The 16,701-nt window shown below is 46.1% G+C and overlaps 1 protein-coding gene across 1 annotated transcript; it reads left to right on the plus strand.

Moving 5' to 3' along the window:
• Window positions 1–973: 973 nt before the first annotated feature.
• dusp7 (dual specificity phosphatase 7) lies at window positions 974–16,130 on the plus strand. The gene is made up of 3 exons (XM_084395648.1): window positions 974–1,494; window positions 2,848–3,276; window positions 13,522–16,130. The coding sequence occupies exons 1-3, from the start codon at window positions 1,104–1,106 to the stop codon at window positions 13,827–13,829; spliced, it is 1,128 nt and encodes a 375-aa protein (XP_084251774.1). The 5' UTR covers window positions 974–1,103; the 3' UTR covers window positions 13,830–16,130.
• Window positions 16,131–16,701: the final 571 nt, after the last annotated feature.

Raw genomic sequence — 16,701 nt, forward strand, 5'->3', positions numbered from 1 at the left:
ACTAACATGACAAATGTGGAAAAAAAAAAATTCCTCGACCGGCCCAAAAGTGAAGCGGCCCACCGGGAATTCTCCCGATTCTCCCGATTACCCACCCCGGGCCTGCTTCTTCCCACAAACAAACTTTTGTGGACGCACGTCAACATTAGACGTGCGGAAGACGTCAAAAAAAGACGTCGCCTGGCGTTACAAAACAACCCCTTCAATGGACCGAATTTGGACGTCCAAAAATTACATGAAAAAGACGTCCCTCCAACGTCACATTGCGCAGTGGGATTCATTGAACATTAATCCGAACTCGACCTGAGCCCGACGGGTCCCGAAAAATTAACGGGTTTCGGGTCGGGTTCGGATTAATGTTAATTTCCGACCTGAGCCCGACGGGTCCCGAAAAATTAACGGGTTTCGGGTCGGAAATTAACATTAATCCGAACCCGACCCGAAACCCGTTAATTTTTCGGGACCCGTCGGGCTCAGGTCGGAAATTAACATTAATCCGAACCCGACCCGAAACCCGTTAATTTTTCGGGTCGGCTAATTAATTTTCCGTCTAATGTTGACGTGCGTCCACAAAAGTTTGTAGCAGACCTCTAAGACAGGCTCGTCCAGGGCGGGCACTGGTGACTCACAGGGCAGGCCAGGCCCCGCCGGGACTGGGGAGGCCTCATGACATCAAAATTTAAGCGTTTTAGATTTTTTAAAGCTTTTTTTTTTTTTTTTTTGAGTGTTGATAAAAAAACAGAATGAATGAAGCTAGAATAAAATGTTTTTTAAAAGAAGAGGCTCTGTTCTTTTTCTTTTGATATATTAAAAGAAATCTATCAACAAAAATAGTCTAGGTAAAAAAGCTGGCGGGGAAAGAGTTAACGGCGTCATTATTTTGCGAGGGAAAATAAGAGGCGCTGCGCCTTTAAATCCTCCAGCACAGACTCCTCCCCCTCGCGTGATGACGCGCTCGCTTTATTGCAGCCTGTCAAACAGCCATCAGAAGAAGAGAGAACCAGGCGAGCGGAGGGATCGCGATCATGAGCCGCGTCTGACGGATCGCCCTGCCGCGTTCCCCCTCGTTCTGCCGCGCACAGCAGCCTCGCCCGTTCTCCCCCATGAAACACTCTCTCTGGAGCGGCGTGATCATGATGATGTCGAGCAAGAGCGCGGAATGGCTTCAGGATGAGCTGGAGTCCGGCGGGGCGCTTCTGCTGCTCGACTGCCGCACACACGAGCTCTTCGAGTCCGCACACATCGAGTCCGCCATCAACCTGGCCATCCCGGGGCTCATGCTGAGGAGGCTGAAGAAGGGCAACCTGCCCATCCGATCCATCATCCCCAACAACGAGGACCAGGAGAAGTTCGTGCGGCGCTGTAAGACGGACACGGTTCTGCTGTACGACGAGGCGACCGCGGACTGTCCGGAGAGCGGCAGCTCGGGCTCCGTGATCGGGCTCCTCATGCACAAGCTCCGCGACGACGGGTGCAAAGCCTATTACCTGGAAGGCAAGGAGTTTATTTGCCATTCAAAACTTTCAAGAGCTCGAAACGCTTTCTCTCTCTCTCTCTCTGTGTGTGTGTGTGTGAGTGTGAGAGACAGAGCGAGAGCGAGAGAGAGAGAGACAGAAATGGATTAAATCGCTCCTCCTGAAACCCGCGGCTCTTCTGCTGTTAAACGGAGAAAAGTTGGTTCGCATTACGAGCGGTTTGACGAACACATCCGCGCATTCGCTTCGTGAAATCTTTCAAGTCTGTCAGGCATTTTGTATAAACTCACTGCTCGTAAAATAGCTAACGTGTACCCTTTTGTCTTTCTGTTTGTGTTTTGACTACAACCCTTAAAAAAAGGAGAAACAAAGATGTTTTCAATTAATTGCCTAAAATGGCTCCGCCATGTTGTCTTTCTGAAGGAAAACCAGCGATTCATGAATGAACGGCCAGAAAGACTGAATCACGACGCTCTTCGACTCTTTGTGATAAATATTCACGTTATATTAGATATTTCGTGCAAATATACGCACATGTCGAGCGTTTTGTCGTGGAAATGGAGTTTGACTGTGTAATTCTCGGTTTCGCCACCATTCACAAAATACACATCGAGTGTCAGTCATGATCTTCACCACGTGACCAGCAGTTTCACACTCAACCCGTTACAATATTAATCTGTTTACTCGGATTTATTTATTGGAAATACTAATAGTATCTTTTTCAGTTTCACTAGTGCTTATTATTTAGATGGCCTACTAGTATTCATTCCTTTGCCACTATGCCAAGTAACTATTCCATTGTTAATTTTGGCCCTTTGAGTTTTATGATGATCTGAAGTTCAGATATTAAAGAGGCAGTTCACACATTAATAGTTCATTTACAGACCTGACTGGAAAACAAAAGATGTTGTTTTGAAAAATGCCTCTGTTTTTGGGAATGAGTAAAGGATTACAGAATGATCATTTTTGGGTGAACTTAACCCTTTAACTATTCACACTCCAGCCATTACAGTTTGACTGGGAACACTTCTTATCTCACTGGTTATGTGTTTTATAATAACTAGTCAGCATGACCAGTGACCTTTGCTGTAACTAATAACAATTGGAACACAAATATTGTGTAATAATCATGTACCAGTGTCTAAATTAGATGTTAGTGGCTATTTGGATTACTAGTAATTACAAGAGTATTTTAGTATTTTAATAACACTGTATGGAGTGACACGTGTGACTGTCGCTCTGACTGATGCTCGTGTTCTTCTCCGGCTTGTTTGACTGATGCTCGTGTTCTTCTCCGGCTTGTTTGACTGATGCTCGTGTTCTTCTCCGGCTTGTTTGACTGATGCTCGTGTTCTTCTCCGGCTTCTTCTAGGAGGATTTAACAAGTTCCAGACGGAGTACCCGGAGCACTGCGAGACGAGCTTGGACTGTTCGTGTCCCAGCAGTTCTCCGCCCTCCTCCGTCCTGGGTCTGGGTGGACTCCGGATCAGCTCCGACTGTTCTGACGGGGAGTCGGACCGCGAGCCGGGCAGCGCCACCGAGTCCGAGGGAAGCCCGGTTCCCAGTAACCAGCCGGCGTTCCCAGTCCAGATCTTACCGTATCTCTACCTGGGCTGTGCCAAAGACTCCACCAACTTGGACGTTCTGGGCAAGTACAACATCAAGTACATCCTGAACGTGACTCCCAATCTGCCCAACATGTTCGAGCACGACGGGGAGTTCAAGTACAAACAGATTCCCATCTCGGATCACTGGAGCCAAAACCTTTCTCAGTTTTTCCCTGAAGCCATTTCATTCATAGGTAAGTTTCCTTTCAGAAGTTTCACGCTCATGTCCATCAGGTATGAGTGTGTTATTGTCAGTGTATGTGTGTGTGTGTGTGTGTGAAGACTGGCCGTGACCTCAGGGTGTGTGTGTGAAGTGTGACGGGTCAGGTTTAGGGGTGTGTGTGTGTGTGTGTGTGTGTGTGTGAGTGAGAAGTGTGAGGGGTCAGGTTTAGGGATGTGTGTGTGTGTGTGTGTGTGTGTGTGTGTGTGTGTGTGTGTGTGTGTGTGTGTGTGAGAGAAGTGTGAGGGGTCAGGTTTAGGGATGTGTGTGTGTGTGTGTGTGTGTGTGTGTGAAGTGTGAGGGGTCAGGTTGGGGGGGGTGTGTGTGAAGTGTGAGGGGTCAGGTTTAGGGGTGTGTGTGTGTGTGTGTGTGAAGTGTGAGGGGTCAGGTTTAGGGGGGTGTGTGTGTGTATATATGTGTGAAGTGTGAGGGGTCAGGTTTAGGGGGGTGTGTCTATGTGTGAGGGGTCAGGTTTAGGGGGGTGTCTGTGTGTGTATGTGTGAAGTGTGAGGGGTCAGGTTTGCACACCTATGCTCTCCGTGAGGAGCGGGTCCTCGAGCACTATAAACCACACTGACAAGACGCGCGGCGTGAGGTGGCGTGAGACGTGAGGCGTGAGGTGGCGTGAGGTTGAATAATTGATCAGTGTTTTGACTGAACCGCTTCAGAACACACTTGTATCATATATTGGGTCGTAGTTTGCTCTATATTTCCTGCCATGAAACGCCGGCTCTCTGTGGATGCGCTTCAGTCGCGGTAAAGGTGCTTTCCTGTCACGTTACACACACACACACACACACACACACACTCTCTCTCTCTCTCTCTCACTCACTCACTCACTCACTCACTCTCACACACACACACACACACACACACACACACACACGCTTAAATAAGCCACAAATTGCAGGTTAATGTGTTTTTACATGTGGGAGAAGGTCAACTCTAGCTGTGTCGATTGGTTTACGCTTGAGCCGTTTAGGCTAACACATTTACATGAACACACACGTGTGTATGAAGCATAACTGGGGGTTTTCTCAATCAAATGAGCTTGACGAGCTGTCCGAGGGTGATGTAAGAGCTCAACATCTACATCAGAGTAAGATCTGATGGATTCAGACGTGATCAGTGTCAGACATGGATCAGATCACAGAGCCAGCTGAACCATGTGAACGCCACACACACACACACCGTTTAAGATGTGTGCACTTCTTCTTCTTCTGTCCTGTCGATATGTAAAGATGTAAACGATGACCTCACGCTCACTCAGCTTTAATGTGAGCATAAGTTTAAGGTTTTATTGATTTATTTGTGTATTCCTCTGGGAGATGTGCAGCTCTAAGGCTCGTTCTCCCCCAGAACTGCAGAGATAAAGGTGACGAGAACCGTATCAGCGTACGATAGCCTTCTGTTGATCATAAGCTGCCGCTTTAAATGACCAAGCTTGATTCTGATTGGCTGTCAGTGTTTTACACCACGGGTATTGAAATCGTTTCCGATTCACATTTGCCTCTCATTCACACGCCTGGAACTGGAACCTGTTGTTCTGGTTTCATACCATCAGTGATGTGACAGGCGTGTTAGCAGGGATAGTTCACTTCAGGATGAGCACATGATGACAGAAGAGTTATGATCCGGTGATATAATCATTAAATGTGAGTGTGTAAGTTATAATAGCACTCATGTTGTACGTTGGAAAGAGAAACAGAAGGTTAAACTAGTGCATTAAACTCCGGTTCAGGACGTCCGGTTGTGTGGCTGGACGCTGTTGTTCAGTTTCAACACTTTCACTTTTGCTGTGTAAACACACTCTCATGAGCCGGAGGACATCAGGAAGTCTTGCTGAGAGGAACTTCCTGTTTAGACGACAAGCAGCACAAGCTAAAGAGGTCAGTGGTGTTGTGTTTTACACACTGATGCTTAAACCCCTCCAGTGGTTCTGCAGGAAGTGACCTCACTGATCCCAGTTCAGCTGGACTGGTGTGTTCCTGCAGAGACTGGCCACTTCACCGGCACTAATGGCTCTGCTGGACGGCAGACGCACTTCAGCTCTGAATAATGTACAACTGTGGTTTCCCCATGCAGAGGTGTGTGTGTGTGTGTGTGTGTGTGTGTGTGAGATCAGTAATGCGCTTCACTCTTATCGTCCGCCACTGAACTCGTTTCAATTGAGATCCACATCATCACTCGCGTGAGACAACCAACAAACAAACAAACAGTTTCTTGTAATATGCAGTTATACTATTTTTTTCATTATACTTTCCTTCATATTTTGAATGAGCTTTATATATAGTTTTCATGTAAATTTCTTTCTTTTTTTTGGCTTAATTTTTTTTTATTTCAATTTTAGTTTATTTCCAGCTAATCATTTTAGTGCCTCAACTTGAACATATTTCAGCTTATGGCAGAGGCAACATTTCTCATTTTTATTTTAACTTTTCTAATAATAATAATAATAATAATAATAATAATAATATTTTATTTCAGCTTTATTTCAGTGAACAGAAGTGTTTTAGTAGTTTTAGTTAACGATAATAACCCTGGTATACAGAGCCAATTTGTACTGTGAAAAAATCCTATTAATAATGTCAAAATATTATATGGAGGAAAATATTGAGTATTTATATGAACTCATTGTAGCGTTTCATCCATTCATTTCATCACTCTCTTTCTTGTTTTTGTCCTTTGTCCACTGAAGGACACTGTACATCAGTCATCTCAGGAGTCCGGTACAGTTTTATTTCTTCCATAAAAAGCTAATTATTTCCCAAACGAGTGTCTAGTCGTCCCCCAGCATCCTCTGCTTCAGTGTCTAGAGTCGTCCCCCAGCATCCTCTGCTTCAGTGTCTAGAGTCGTCCCCCAGCATCCTCTGCTTCAGTGTCTAGAGTCGTCCCCCAGCATCCTCTGCTTCAGTGTCTAGTCGTCCCCCAGCATCCTCTGCTTCAGTGTCTAGAGTCGTCCCCCAGCATCCTCTGCTTCAGTGTCTAGAGTCGTTCCCCAGCATCCTCTGCTTCAGTGTCTAGTCGTCCCCCAGCATCCTCTGCTTCAGTGTCTAGAGTCGTTCCCCAGCATCCTCTGCTTCAGTGTCTAGAGTCGTCCCCCAGCATCCTCTGCTTCAGTGTCTAGAGTCGTTCCCCAGCATCCTCTGCTTCAGTGTCTAGAGTCGTCCCCCAGCATCCTCTGCTTCAGTGTCTAGAGTCGTCCCCCAGCATCCTCTGCTTCAGTGTCTAGAGTCGTTCCCCAGCATCCTCTGCTTCAGTGTCTAGAGTCGTTCCCCAGCATCCTCTGCTTCAGTGTCTAGAGTCGTTCCCCAGCATCCTCTGCTTCAGTGTCTAGAGTCGTTCCCCAGCATCCTCTGCTTCAGTGTCTAGAGTCGTTCCCCAGCATCCTCTGCTTCAGTGTCTAGAGTCGTCCCCCAGCATCCTCTGCTTCAGTGTCTAGAGTCGTTCCCCAGCATCCTCTGCTTCAGTGTCTAGTCGTCCCCCAGCATCCTCTGCTTCAGTGTCTAGTCGTCCCCCAGCATCCTCTGCTTCAGTGTCTAGAGTCGTTCCCCAGCATCCTCTGCTTCAGTGTCTAGAGTCGTTCCCCAGCATCCTCTGCTTCAGTGTCTAGAGTCGTCCCCCAGCATCCTCTGCTTCAGTGTCTAGTCGTCCCCCAGCATCCTCTGCTTCAGTGTCTAGAGTCGTCCCCCAGCATCCTCTGCTTCAGTGTCTAGTCGTCCCCCAGCATCCTCTGCTTCAGTGTCTAGTCGTCCCCCAGCATCCTCTGCTTCAGTGTCTAGTCGTCCCCCAGCATCCTCTGCTTCAGTGTCTAGAGTCGTCCCCCAGCATCCTCTGCTTCAGTGTCTAGTCGTCCCCCAGCATCCTCTGCTTCAGTGTCTAGTCGTCCCCCAGCATCCTCTGCTTCAGTGTCTAGAGTCGTCCCCCAGCATCCTCTGCTTCAGTGTCTAGAGTCGTCCCCCAGCATCCTCTGCTTCAGTGTGTAGTCGTCCCCCAGCATCCTCTGCTTCAGTGTCTAGAGTCGTCCCCCAGCATCCTCTGCTTCAGTGTCTAGAGTCGTCCCCCAGCATCCTCTGCTTCAGTGTGTAGTCGTCCCCCAGCATCCTCTGCTTCAGTGTCTAGTCGTCCCCCAGCATCCTCTGCTTCAGTGTGTAGTCGTCCCCCAGCATCCTCTGCTTCAGTGTCTAGTCGTCCCCCAGCATCCTCTGCTTCAGACACTCATCAGGATGAAACCCGCCATCCTCATGTCATCACACCTGTGACGCTCTCCTCTGAATCACTAGTATGACCTGTACAGCTTAGTCAGTGGCGTCAGAGAGTCTCCACGACCTGAAGGAGATCTAACGACTCTAGCGGTTCTGAAGAGATGCGATCTCCATTTCATGACGGCTAAGCCTCGTTCAGTCCGCCGGCGACCGTCGCTGTGTGTCGCTAGTCTCGGTTCTGCGAGTCGCTTCGTAGTGCTGTCGCTCTGATCTGATTGGTAGACTGGACGTCTGGCCAGATCTATACAAAACACCGTCACAAGTGATATACCTATAACCCTAACCATAACTACATCATTTTTAATTTGACTAGGAATTAGGCTCAGAAGAGTTAAGAGTAGCAGTGTGCTGTCGAGTTACCACAGCAGTGTTCAGTGCATTACATCATTTACTAGATTAACGATCGATCAATCAACAAATTAAACTCACTCATACTGTCATAAATTACTAAAATGTCATTCGAATTTGACAAAAAATACATTTTCTTGTCCCTAATAGTCAGCATACTGCAGGAGAAGCTGTACAGTGAACTGCAGCAGTGCTAAACCTGCATCGTGAAACTACAACACTCGAACTGCATGTGTTTAAACTCACTGAGCATGCAGAAATAAGTAAGGGATAATGTAGAGCGAGGCGGGTGTTATAGCGAACACACCCCCGACAGGCTGATCTGGACCCCGACGCGGAGCTTGAATCAGACATTATCCCGCTTATTACATGGCTACCTACCAGATAAATCAATCATTTGACTCAAAATATTGATTTAAAAAGGAGTTTATTGATTTAAAAACGATTTTATTGCTTCCGCTAAAGAAAATAGTCTGTTCCGTTGAACTCTAATGATGAATGCGTTGTGTAATTTCTTGATAACCGCTGCGAAGTATAACACACCGTTGCCATGGAAAACAGAGCGTTGCTATGGACGCAGGATTCTCACCGTAGAGACACATACAATCGTTTTTAAATCAATAAACACAATATTTTGTGTCAAATGATTGATTTATTTGGTAGGTAGCCATGTAATGCAGCTGAGAAACCCAAAACTCTTTTGGCTTCTTCACAGATGTTCTGCACAAACATTCGGCTCAGTTCAGTCTGATTCTTCCTCTGTTTACTATCGCTGGCCATCACTGAACAGACGCATTAACATTCCCTCAGACTGAGGTGTTCACTGAGCTCCTGCTGCGACAGGCCTGGAGTGAGGACACCAGCAGTTTATGACTGTAATCGCCTTTGAAATGTGAAAAGTTAAAGTTGAGCCTCGATTAAAATCAAGATAAAACGTTCTAGTTCAGCTTAAAGCTAGAGCTGTGCCGGTAAACTTGACAACCGCTATTTAACGAAAATAAACCGACTAGCCTACTCTGCTTATGAAGTGTGCATCTCTCTCTATATAGGCGCGTTCACTGCGAGTCATGAAGCAGCTCTGTCAGACGCAGATGACAGGGATGACGAGTCAGCATCATCAACTTCATCTTTGCAGCCGACACTGACACAGAAAACACTTTATTAATAAACAATTCAAATGTCTCCTTGCTATATTTGACACATTCATAATCATTGCTTTTGCCGGTTCTTTGTGACCGCTGTTATGTGTGTTATTGGCAGCGTCACCCTCGGTTACATGAACGCGTCACCACCGCATCTGCACCAGAACACGGAGATTTTATTTTAGAGAATAATCGCACAACCCTTTTAGATATTCTATAATTAAATCAACTAATCAAATATTCATAAATCGTGACTCTGCATGGAATCTCTTGTTTCTTTGCCCGTATCGTCACCCATTTCCGAAGGGGATTATAAACGTTTCTTCCTTTGTTCGCTTTTAATTAGGCCTATTATATTCCTATTCTTTACTGAGGTAAAGTAGAAAAACGCTGTAGGACAGATAGCCTACATTCTTACTTGTACGTCTAATTCTTTTTAACACAGCTTGTGCTTGTTATTAGACATGCGGCGTGTCAAGTTTAGTTGTAAAGCGCGTTTCACACACGCAGGTGATTTAGTTTGGCTTTCTCTGGCAGCGCAATATCAAACATATCCTAAAGACTCGCCCTTGTGGAAGATAAAGTTCGCTCTTCAGACTTTTTACATCAAGTAGAAAACATGAAGATATCAGAAAAGAGATGTACGGCCTCTCCTGCTCGTGTCCCGCACCCCTCTCAGAGCGCAGAGCGGCCGGCTGAATCACGTCTCTGGGGGGGGGATATTAAACTCTTTTTTTTACTTTTATTTTATTTATTTTTTTTAAAGTAGATTCAACTTTATTATATTATTTAAGTTACCAGTATTTACTGATATTTATTTCAGTGCTTTACAGGCTTTAGTGTGTTGTTTCTTATTTTTTTTTTATTTAAAAAGAAAAACCCAACCACCGCATCACCGCCGGTAGTTGGTCCATTACCCCCGTCACAGCCCGTCTTAAAGCTAATCAACTAGTTGACCATCCTGTAGTTGAATGTGGGCATGTAAGTTCATTTGAGTGTGTGTGTGTGTGAGTTAGACTTGTAGTCAAGACCGCCTAAACCGAGACCAAGACACTACCGAGACCAGAGGGTATCGAGACCAAGACACTACCGAGACCAGAGGGTATCGAGACCAAGACACTACCGAGACCAGAGGGTATCGAGACCAAGACACTATCGAGACCAAGACACTACCGAGACCAGAGGGTATCGAGACCAGAGGGTATCGAGACCAAGACAGACCAAGTCAAGCTAAGCAAGTGTTGAAGCTAAAGCAATATGAATTCAAGAACAGCAGCATTAGGGTTCAGCCGCAGTTTACATTCAATACATATTAAATGGTATTACTTCAACTACACAGGCAGAACAATACAGAGACAGACCATGTCGTGTGTGTGACTGTGAGCTCACTGTATATGTTTTTGCAGGGTGAGATCAACTACGTGTAGCAATCGCATGACGGCTGTTACTGCACTATTAGAGGACTGAGACTCCCTTAACTTTTGTGTACTGTTGAGGACTGACATGACTGGGACTGACTGGTTCATCTGACAAAACATCAAACACCTCCAACACCATCTTGCTCCTCCAACAACTGTCTAAAGAATGAGAAATATGTAACCAATTGAAATTATACTTAATGTGTAGATGAAATCGTAACATCAAATTAAAGATACGCAATTATAAACTTGGATTAGGCCTAATGTTTAGTCAACACAACGGAGATATGCAGATGATATTTAAAAGACCATTTATTTAGTCTAACACCATCTTAAATACAATACTGTAATCAAACACACACACACACACACACACACACACACACACGTCTGGTTCACTATCTTTGTGGGGACTCTCCATAGACTTAATGGTTTTTATACTGTACAAACTGTATATTCTGTCCCCTTACACTAACCCTACCCCTAAACCTACCCATCACACACACACACACACACACTAACCCTACCCCTAAACCTACCCATCACACACACACACACACACACACACACACACACTAACCCTACCCCTAAACCTACCCATCACACACACACACACACACTAACCCTACCCCTAAACCTACCCATCACACACACACACACACTAACCCTACCCCTAAACCTACCCATCACACACACACACACACTAACCCTACCCCTAAACCTACCCATCACACACACACACACACACACACACACACACACACACACTAACCCTACCCCTAAACCTACCCATCACACACACACACACACACACACACACACTAACCCTACCCCTAAACCTACCCATCACACACACACACACACTAACCCTACCCCTGAACCTACCCATCACACACACACACACACACACTAACCCTACCCCTGAACCTACCCATCACACACACACACACACACACTAACCCTACCCCTAAACCTACCCATCACACACACACACACACACACACACTAACCCTACCCCTAAACCTACCCATCACAGAAAACTTTCTGCATTTTTACATTTTCAAAAAAATATAATTTAGTATGTTTATTTACCCATTTCCCTCATGGGGACCTCTGGCTAACCCTAACCCGCTGGCTGGTCCCCACAATGGAGGTGATCTCAGGTTTTACTATCCTTGTGGGGACATTTGGTTCCCACAATGTAATATAAATCAAACGCACACAGAAAGAGATATCAAAGACACAAATTCATCTGAGCAAATGCCTGCCTATCTCTGCCGATTTCAGAGTCTCCAAATGAATCCATTCTGCAACTTTTAAATACATAATAAAATGTTTAAAAATGAAATTATAGGCTTAAGTGCAGGATCCGAAAGTTGGTCGTTTTGTCGCTATGGTTACACACACACACACACACACACACGTCAGTTGTGCAGTTACCCAAAATCTCCTGAATGAAGTTAAAACCCATCATGTCACTGATATGTGTTTTTTAAACCAAGTGCTCAAAGTGCTCGTTGCCGCTGCGATCAGTGGCGCGGATACAGTGTTTTCTCGTGTGGCTCACACACACGCCGCACTGTCTTCACTCGGACGCGCGCTTCAATCCGTTCCGTTGCAGATAATAATGTTGCATTATCGAACGTTGTGTCGTCGTGGATATTGTAGTATTGTATTGGTAAATCCCCGACCACTATGTCGGTCTGAGACAGCGAGACCAAGACAAGACCGTCAAGGCCGTGACAAGACCGAGACCACGTAAAAGTGGTCTCGAGACATACATCACTAGTGTGTGTGTGTGTGTGAGAGAGTGTGTGTGTGTGTGAGTGTGTGTGTGTGTGATGGGTAGGTTTACGGTCGGGTTTGTGTGTGTGTGTGTGTGTGTGTGTGATGGGTCGGGTTAGTGTGTGTGAGATGGATAGGTTTAGGGTCAGGTTAGTGAGTGTGTGTGTGTGTGTGTGTGATGGGTCGGGTTAGTGTGTGTGAGATGGATAGGTTTAGGGTCAGGTTAGTGAGTGTGTGTGTGTGTGTGTGTGTGTGTGTGTGTGTGATGGGTCGGGTTAGTGTGTGTGAGATGGATAGGTTTAGGGTCAGGTTAGTGAGTGTGTGTGTGTGTGTGTGTGTGTGTGTGTGTGTGTGATGGGTCGGGTTAGTGTGTGTGAGATGGATAGGTTTAGGGTCAGGTTAGTGAGTGTGTGTGTGTGTGTGTGTGTGTGTGTGTGTGTGTGATGGGTCGGGTTAGTGTGTGTGAGATGGATAGTTTTAGGGTCAGGTTAGTGAGTGTGTGTGTGTGTGTGTGTGTGTGTGATGGGTCGGGTTAGTGTGTGTGAGATGGATAGGTTTAGGGTCAGGTTAGTGAGTGTGTGTGTGTGTGTGTGTGTGTGTGTGTGATGGGTCGGGTTAGTGTGTGTGAGATGGATAGGTTTAGGGTCAGGTTAGTGAGTGTGTGTGTGTGTGTGTGTGTGTGTGTGTGTGTGTGATGGGTCGGGTTAGTGTGTGTGAGATGGATAGGTTTAGGGTCAGGTTAGTGAGTGTGTGTGTGTGTGTGTGTGTGTGTGTGTGTGTGTGTGTGATGGGTCGGGTTAGTGTGTGTGAGATGGATAGGTTTAGGGTCAGGTTAGTGAGTGTGTGTGTGTGTGTGTGTGTGTGTGTGTGTGATGGGTCGGGTTAGTGTGTGTGAGATGGATAGGTTTAGGGTCAGGTTAGTGAGTGTGTGTGTGTGTGTGTGTGTGTGTGTGTGTGTGTGATGGGTCGGGTTAGTGTGTGTGAGATGGATAGGTTTAGGGTCAGGTTAGTGAGTGTGTGTGTGTGTGTGTGTGTGTGTGTGTGTGTGTGTGTGATGGGTCGGGTTAGTTTGTGTGAGATGGATAGTTTTAGGGTCAGGTTAGTGAGTGTGTGTGTGTGTGTGTGTGTGTGTGATGGGTCGGGTTAGTGTGTGTGAGATGTATAGGTTTAGGTTCAGGTTAGTGTGTGTGTGTGTGTGTGTGTGATTCAGTTGGGCTAGTCTGCCACTCACGGCTCACCTCTTTGTTCTTCTGTTCCTCAGATGAAGCTCGTTCCAAAAAGTGTGGGATCTTGGTGCACTGCCTGGCGGGCATCAGTCGCTCGGTCACCGTCACGGTGGCGTATCTCATGCAGAAGCTCAACCTGTCGCTCAACGACGCCTACGACTTCGTCAAGCGCAAGAAGTCCAACATCTCGCCCAACTTCAACTTCATGGGGCAGCTCCTGGACTTCGAGAGGACGCTGGGCCTCAACAGCCCGTGTGACAACCGCTCGACCAATGACCAGCTGTTCTTCACCACGCCGACCAATCACAACCTGTTCCAGCTGGACCCGCTGGAGTCCACATGAGCCGGCGGGGACAGTGGGTCGGTGGGGGAGCCACTCGACGGATGAATCTGCCACTCGACGAGTGTTTCTGCCACTCGACGGATGATTATCTCCGGTGTCGGGGAGTTTAGAGCCGCGGTTCGGCACACGGGCCCTAGAGGCCCTCAGCGCCGGCGGATCTCAGTGCAGCTTTTCTTGCCTTTATGGAACAGACTGTTCTTTTATTGTCCCGGTTTGAAACCCGAGCAGAACCTCAGCGCTTCTCTCACACAGAATGAAGTGCCAGTGCTCGGCCCTCTGGTCTCCAAGGCCGTCGCCGTGCCGACTGGGATTTGTGTTTTCCGACCGGAGGGGAATGTACTGGTGATGTTTCTCCGAGCTCAGACCGAAGGGGCATCAGAGGTGCACAATACATTCAGTTTCTATATCTTTGTATATTTCCTCGCAGACGTTGTTCAAAGTCGTGACAGAACCAACACAAACAGACATTGTGAGTCGACATCCCCCTCTTTATTTTCTCTCGCTCTATGTTTGCAATGACCTAATGCGTTTTGCACAGTGGTGAAGCCTTTCACTTCTTGGCACTTAAAAGCGGTACTCCAACACACACACACACACACACACACTGAGCGTTCCTGCCAGTCCTAGGCTGCGACGAGGACGACACACACTTAAAGCTCATTGTTCATTAACCCGCACACCACAGATTGGCGTTTGTGTGTGAGACGCGAGTCTACGAGGCTCTTCACCGTCTGGCCTTGGTGATTCTCATTACAGTATGACTTTATTGTATTAATTTGTGAAGTATGTATTCACTCGATGTATTTGGGCATGCGATCCTCTCGAGGTGCCGAATGTCGAGGCCTGTGTTCGGAGCGAGTCTTGAACGGTGTGTAGCGAAGGCGTTTGCGAGCGAGCGAACACGAGTGCTCGAGTTAACAGGGTTGCTTTAAGCTGGCCTTATATAACCTTTTTAATTCTTTCCTACTCTGACTGTTCAATACTCTTTGTATCTCACTTTAGAAATCGTTGTATTAAAAAGTTCATTTTTAAAGAAACCGATATGTAGTAGTAATAATAGACGACTAAAGGTCTTTGACGGGTCGGTCGAGGTTATGTTTGTTACTCTGCAATATTACTCAACAACCGCAGTATTTTCTAGAAGAAATGGCCTGGGGTTTTTGACTCTTCTACTTTTGATACTAGCGCTCCACAGAGAATAGCTTCGTTAGCTTGAAACGAGCAGCGTTTGGCCCGGGGTTTCACAGGAAGTGACATCACACGCCGGCCACTGGGTGCGCGTTTCGTCCGATTCGATTTACCCCATAATATACATGTGCTATTCACTGACTCCTGTGGCCTTCTCATATATCTCAATATATATATATATATATATAAATATATAGTATTAATCGTGTGCAGATATGCAACAGTCGTCCCGTTAATATATCACGGACGACTCTTTCTCATGCTTGAAACTCTTCTGAAACCCAGTCTCAATAACGGCTCCGGTGCCTCGGGTCTGAAACCTGCTTCTGTATCTCCGTGTAAATCTTGATTTCAAGCTGCTTCTGTGGAGGAACGTTTGCATCGAGAGGAACGGCTCGTGTAACAGCGGAGCGAGGACGTGTACCGTTAGCTTCTCAGCGGTCCTGAGGCTTCCCGTGAACATGTACCGTTAGCTTCTCAGCGGTCCTGAGGCTTCTCGTGAACATGTACCGTTAGCTTCTCAGCGGTCCTGAGGCTTCCCGTGAACATGTACCGTTAGCTTCTCAGCGGTCCTGAGGCTTCCCGTGAACATGTACCGTTAGCTTCTCAGCGGTCCTGAGGCTTCCCGTGAACATGTACCGTTAGCTTCTCAGCGGTCCTGAGGCTTCCCGTGAACATGTACCGTTAGCTTCTCAGCGGTCCTGAGGCTTCTCGTGAACATGTACCGTTAGCTTCTCAGCGGTTCTGAGGCTTCCCGTGAACATGTACCGTTAGCTTCTCAGCGGTTCACGGCGGTCGAGTGGAAGAGAACGACAGATGAGCGAATAAGGAAATGTGTATCTTACCTCACCGAGGAATTTTTCAGGGATTTTTATTTGACGATGCGTCGGCACCGTGTCACAGCTTCAGATGTCAGAGCTGTTTTATATGTGCTGTAAACATTTTTTAAAAGATACAATCTATATATGTGTATAAGACTGGGCTTGGTAACCGGGCAGTTAAATTTTCTGGTTTATGAAGGATATAAAATTGTCCGTATGTATTGTATAGTATATGAAAACCAATACAAGACTTGTTTGTACTGCAAATAAATATTGAATTATTTTTTGGTTATTCAGGCTGGTTTGGTGTGTTCCTTCGACCCTTCCCATTAAACCCTCGTAAACCAGTGAGTAGAGGAGAGCGGGGCCACTCGCTGTGTGTGTTAACCCACTTCGGGTTCAGAGTGTTCATTATTTCCCACATGTCTCGTACAGTTGTGTGGTTTAGTTTCATTAATACACTGTACACTTTTTCCTTGATTTGCCCTGAAAGAATGAACTGTGACAACATGCCCCATAGGTGGAGAACATTATAACATGACCATATGGCAGATTAAAGTGTTATCTGATCTAACCACAAAATATACAAGACAAATTCAAATATTTTCTCAGTAAAAGACAATTATGAACTTTTCATATAAAAAACAAAAATGTTAATAATGAAAAATAAACTAATTTACTAATAATTTACTAATTTCTAATAACTAACACAGCTATAGTGCACAGTTCAAACCCATAATTAATCATTTTTGAACATTGACTCTCTTTATTCACCTTTTTCTCATGGTTTCTCAATAGAATTTATTAAAATACAGAATAGACTATACGTAGTGTGACAACATGCCCCGCCTGCACTAAACTGG

Source organism: Rutilus rutilus, assembly GCF_951802725.1.
Source record: "Rutilus rutilus genome assembly, chromosome: 22".
Taxonomy (NCBI): Eukaryota; Metazoa; Chordata; class Actinopteri; order Cypriniformes; family Leuciscidae; genus Rutilus; species Rutilus rutilus.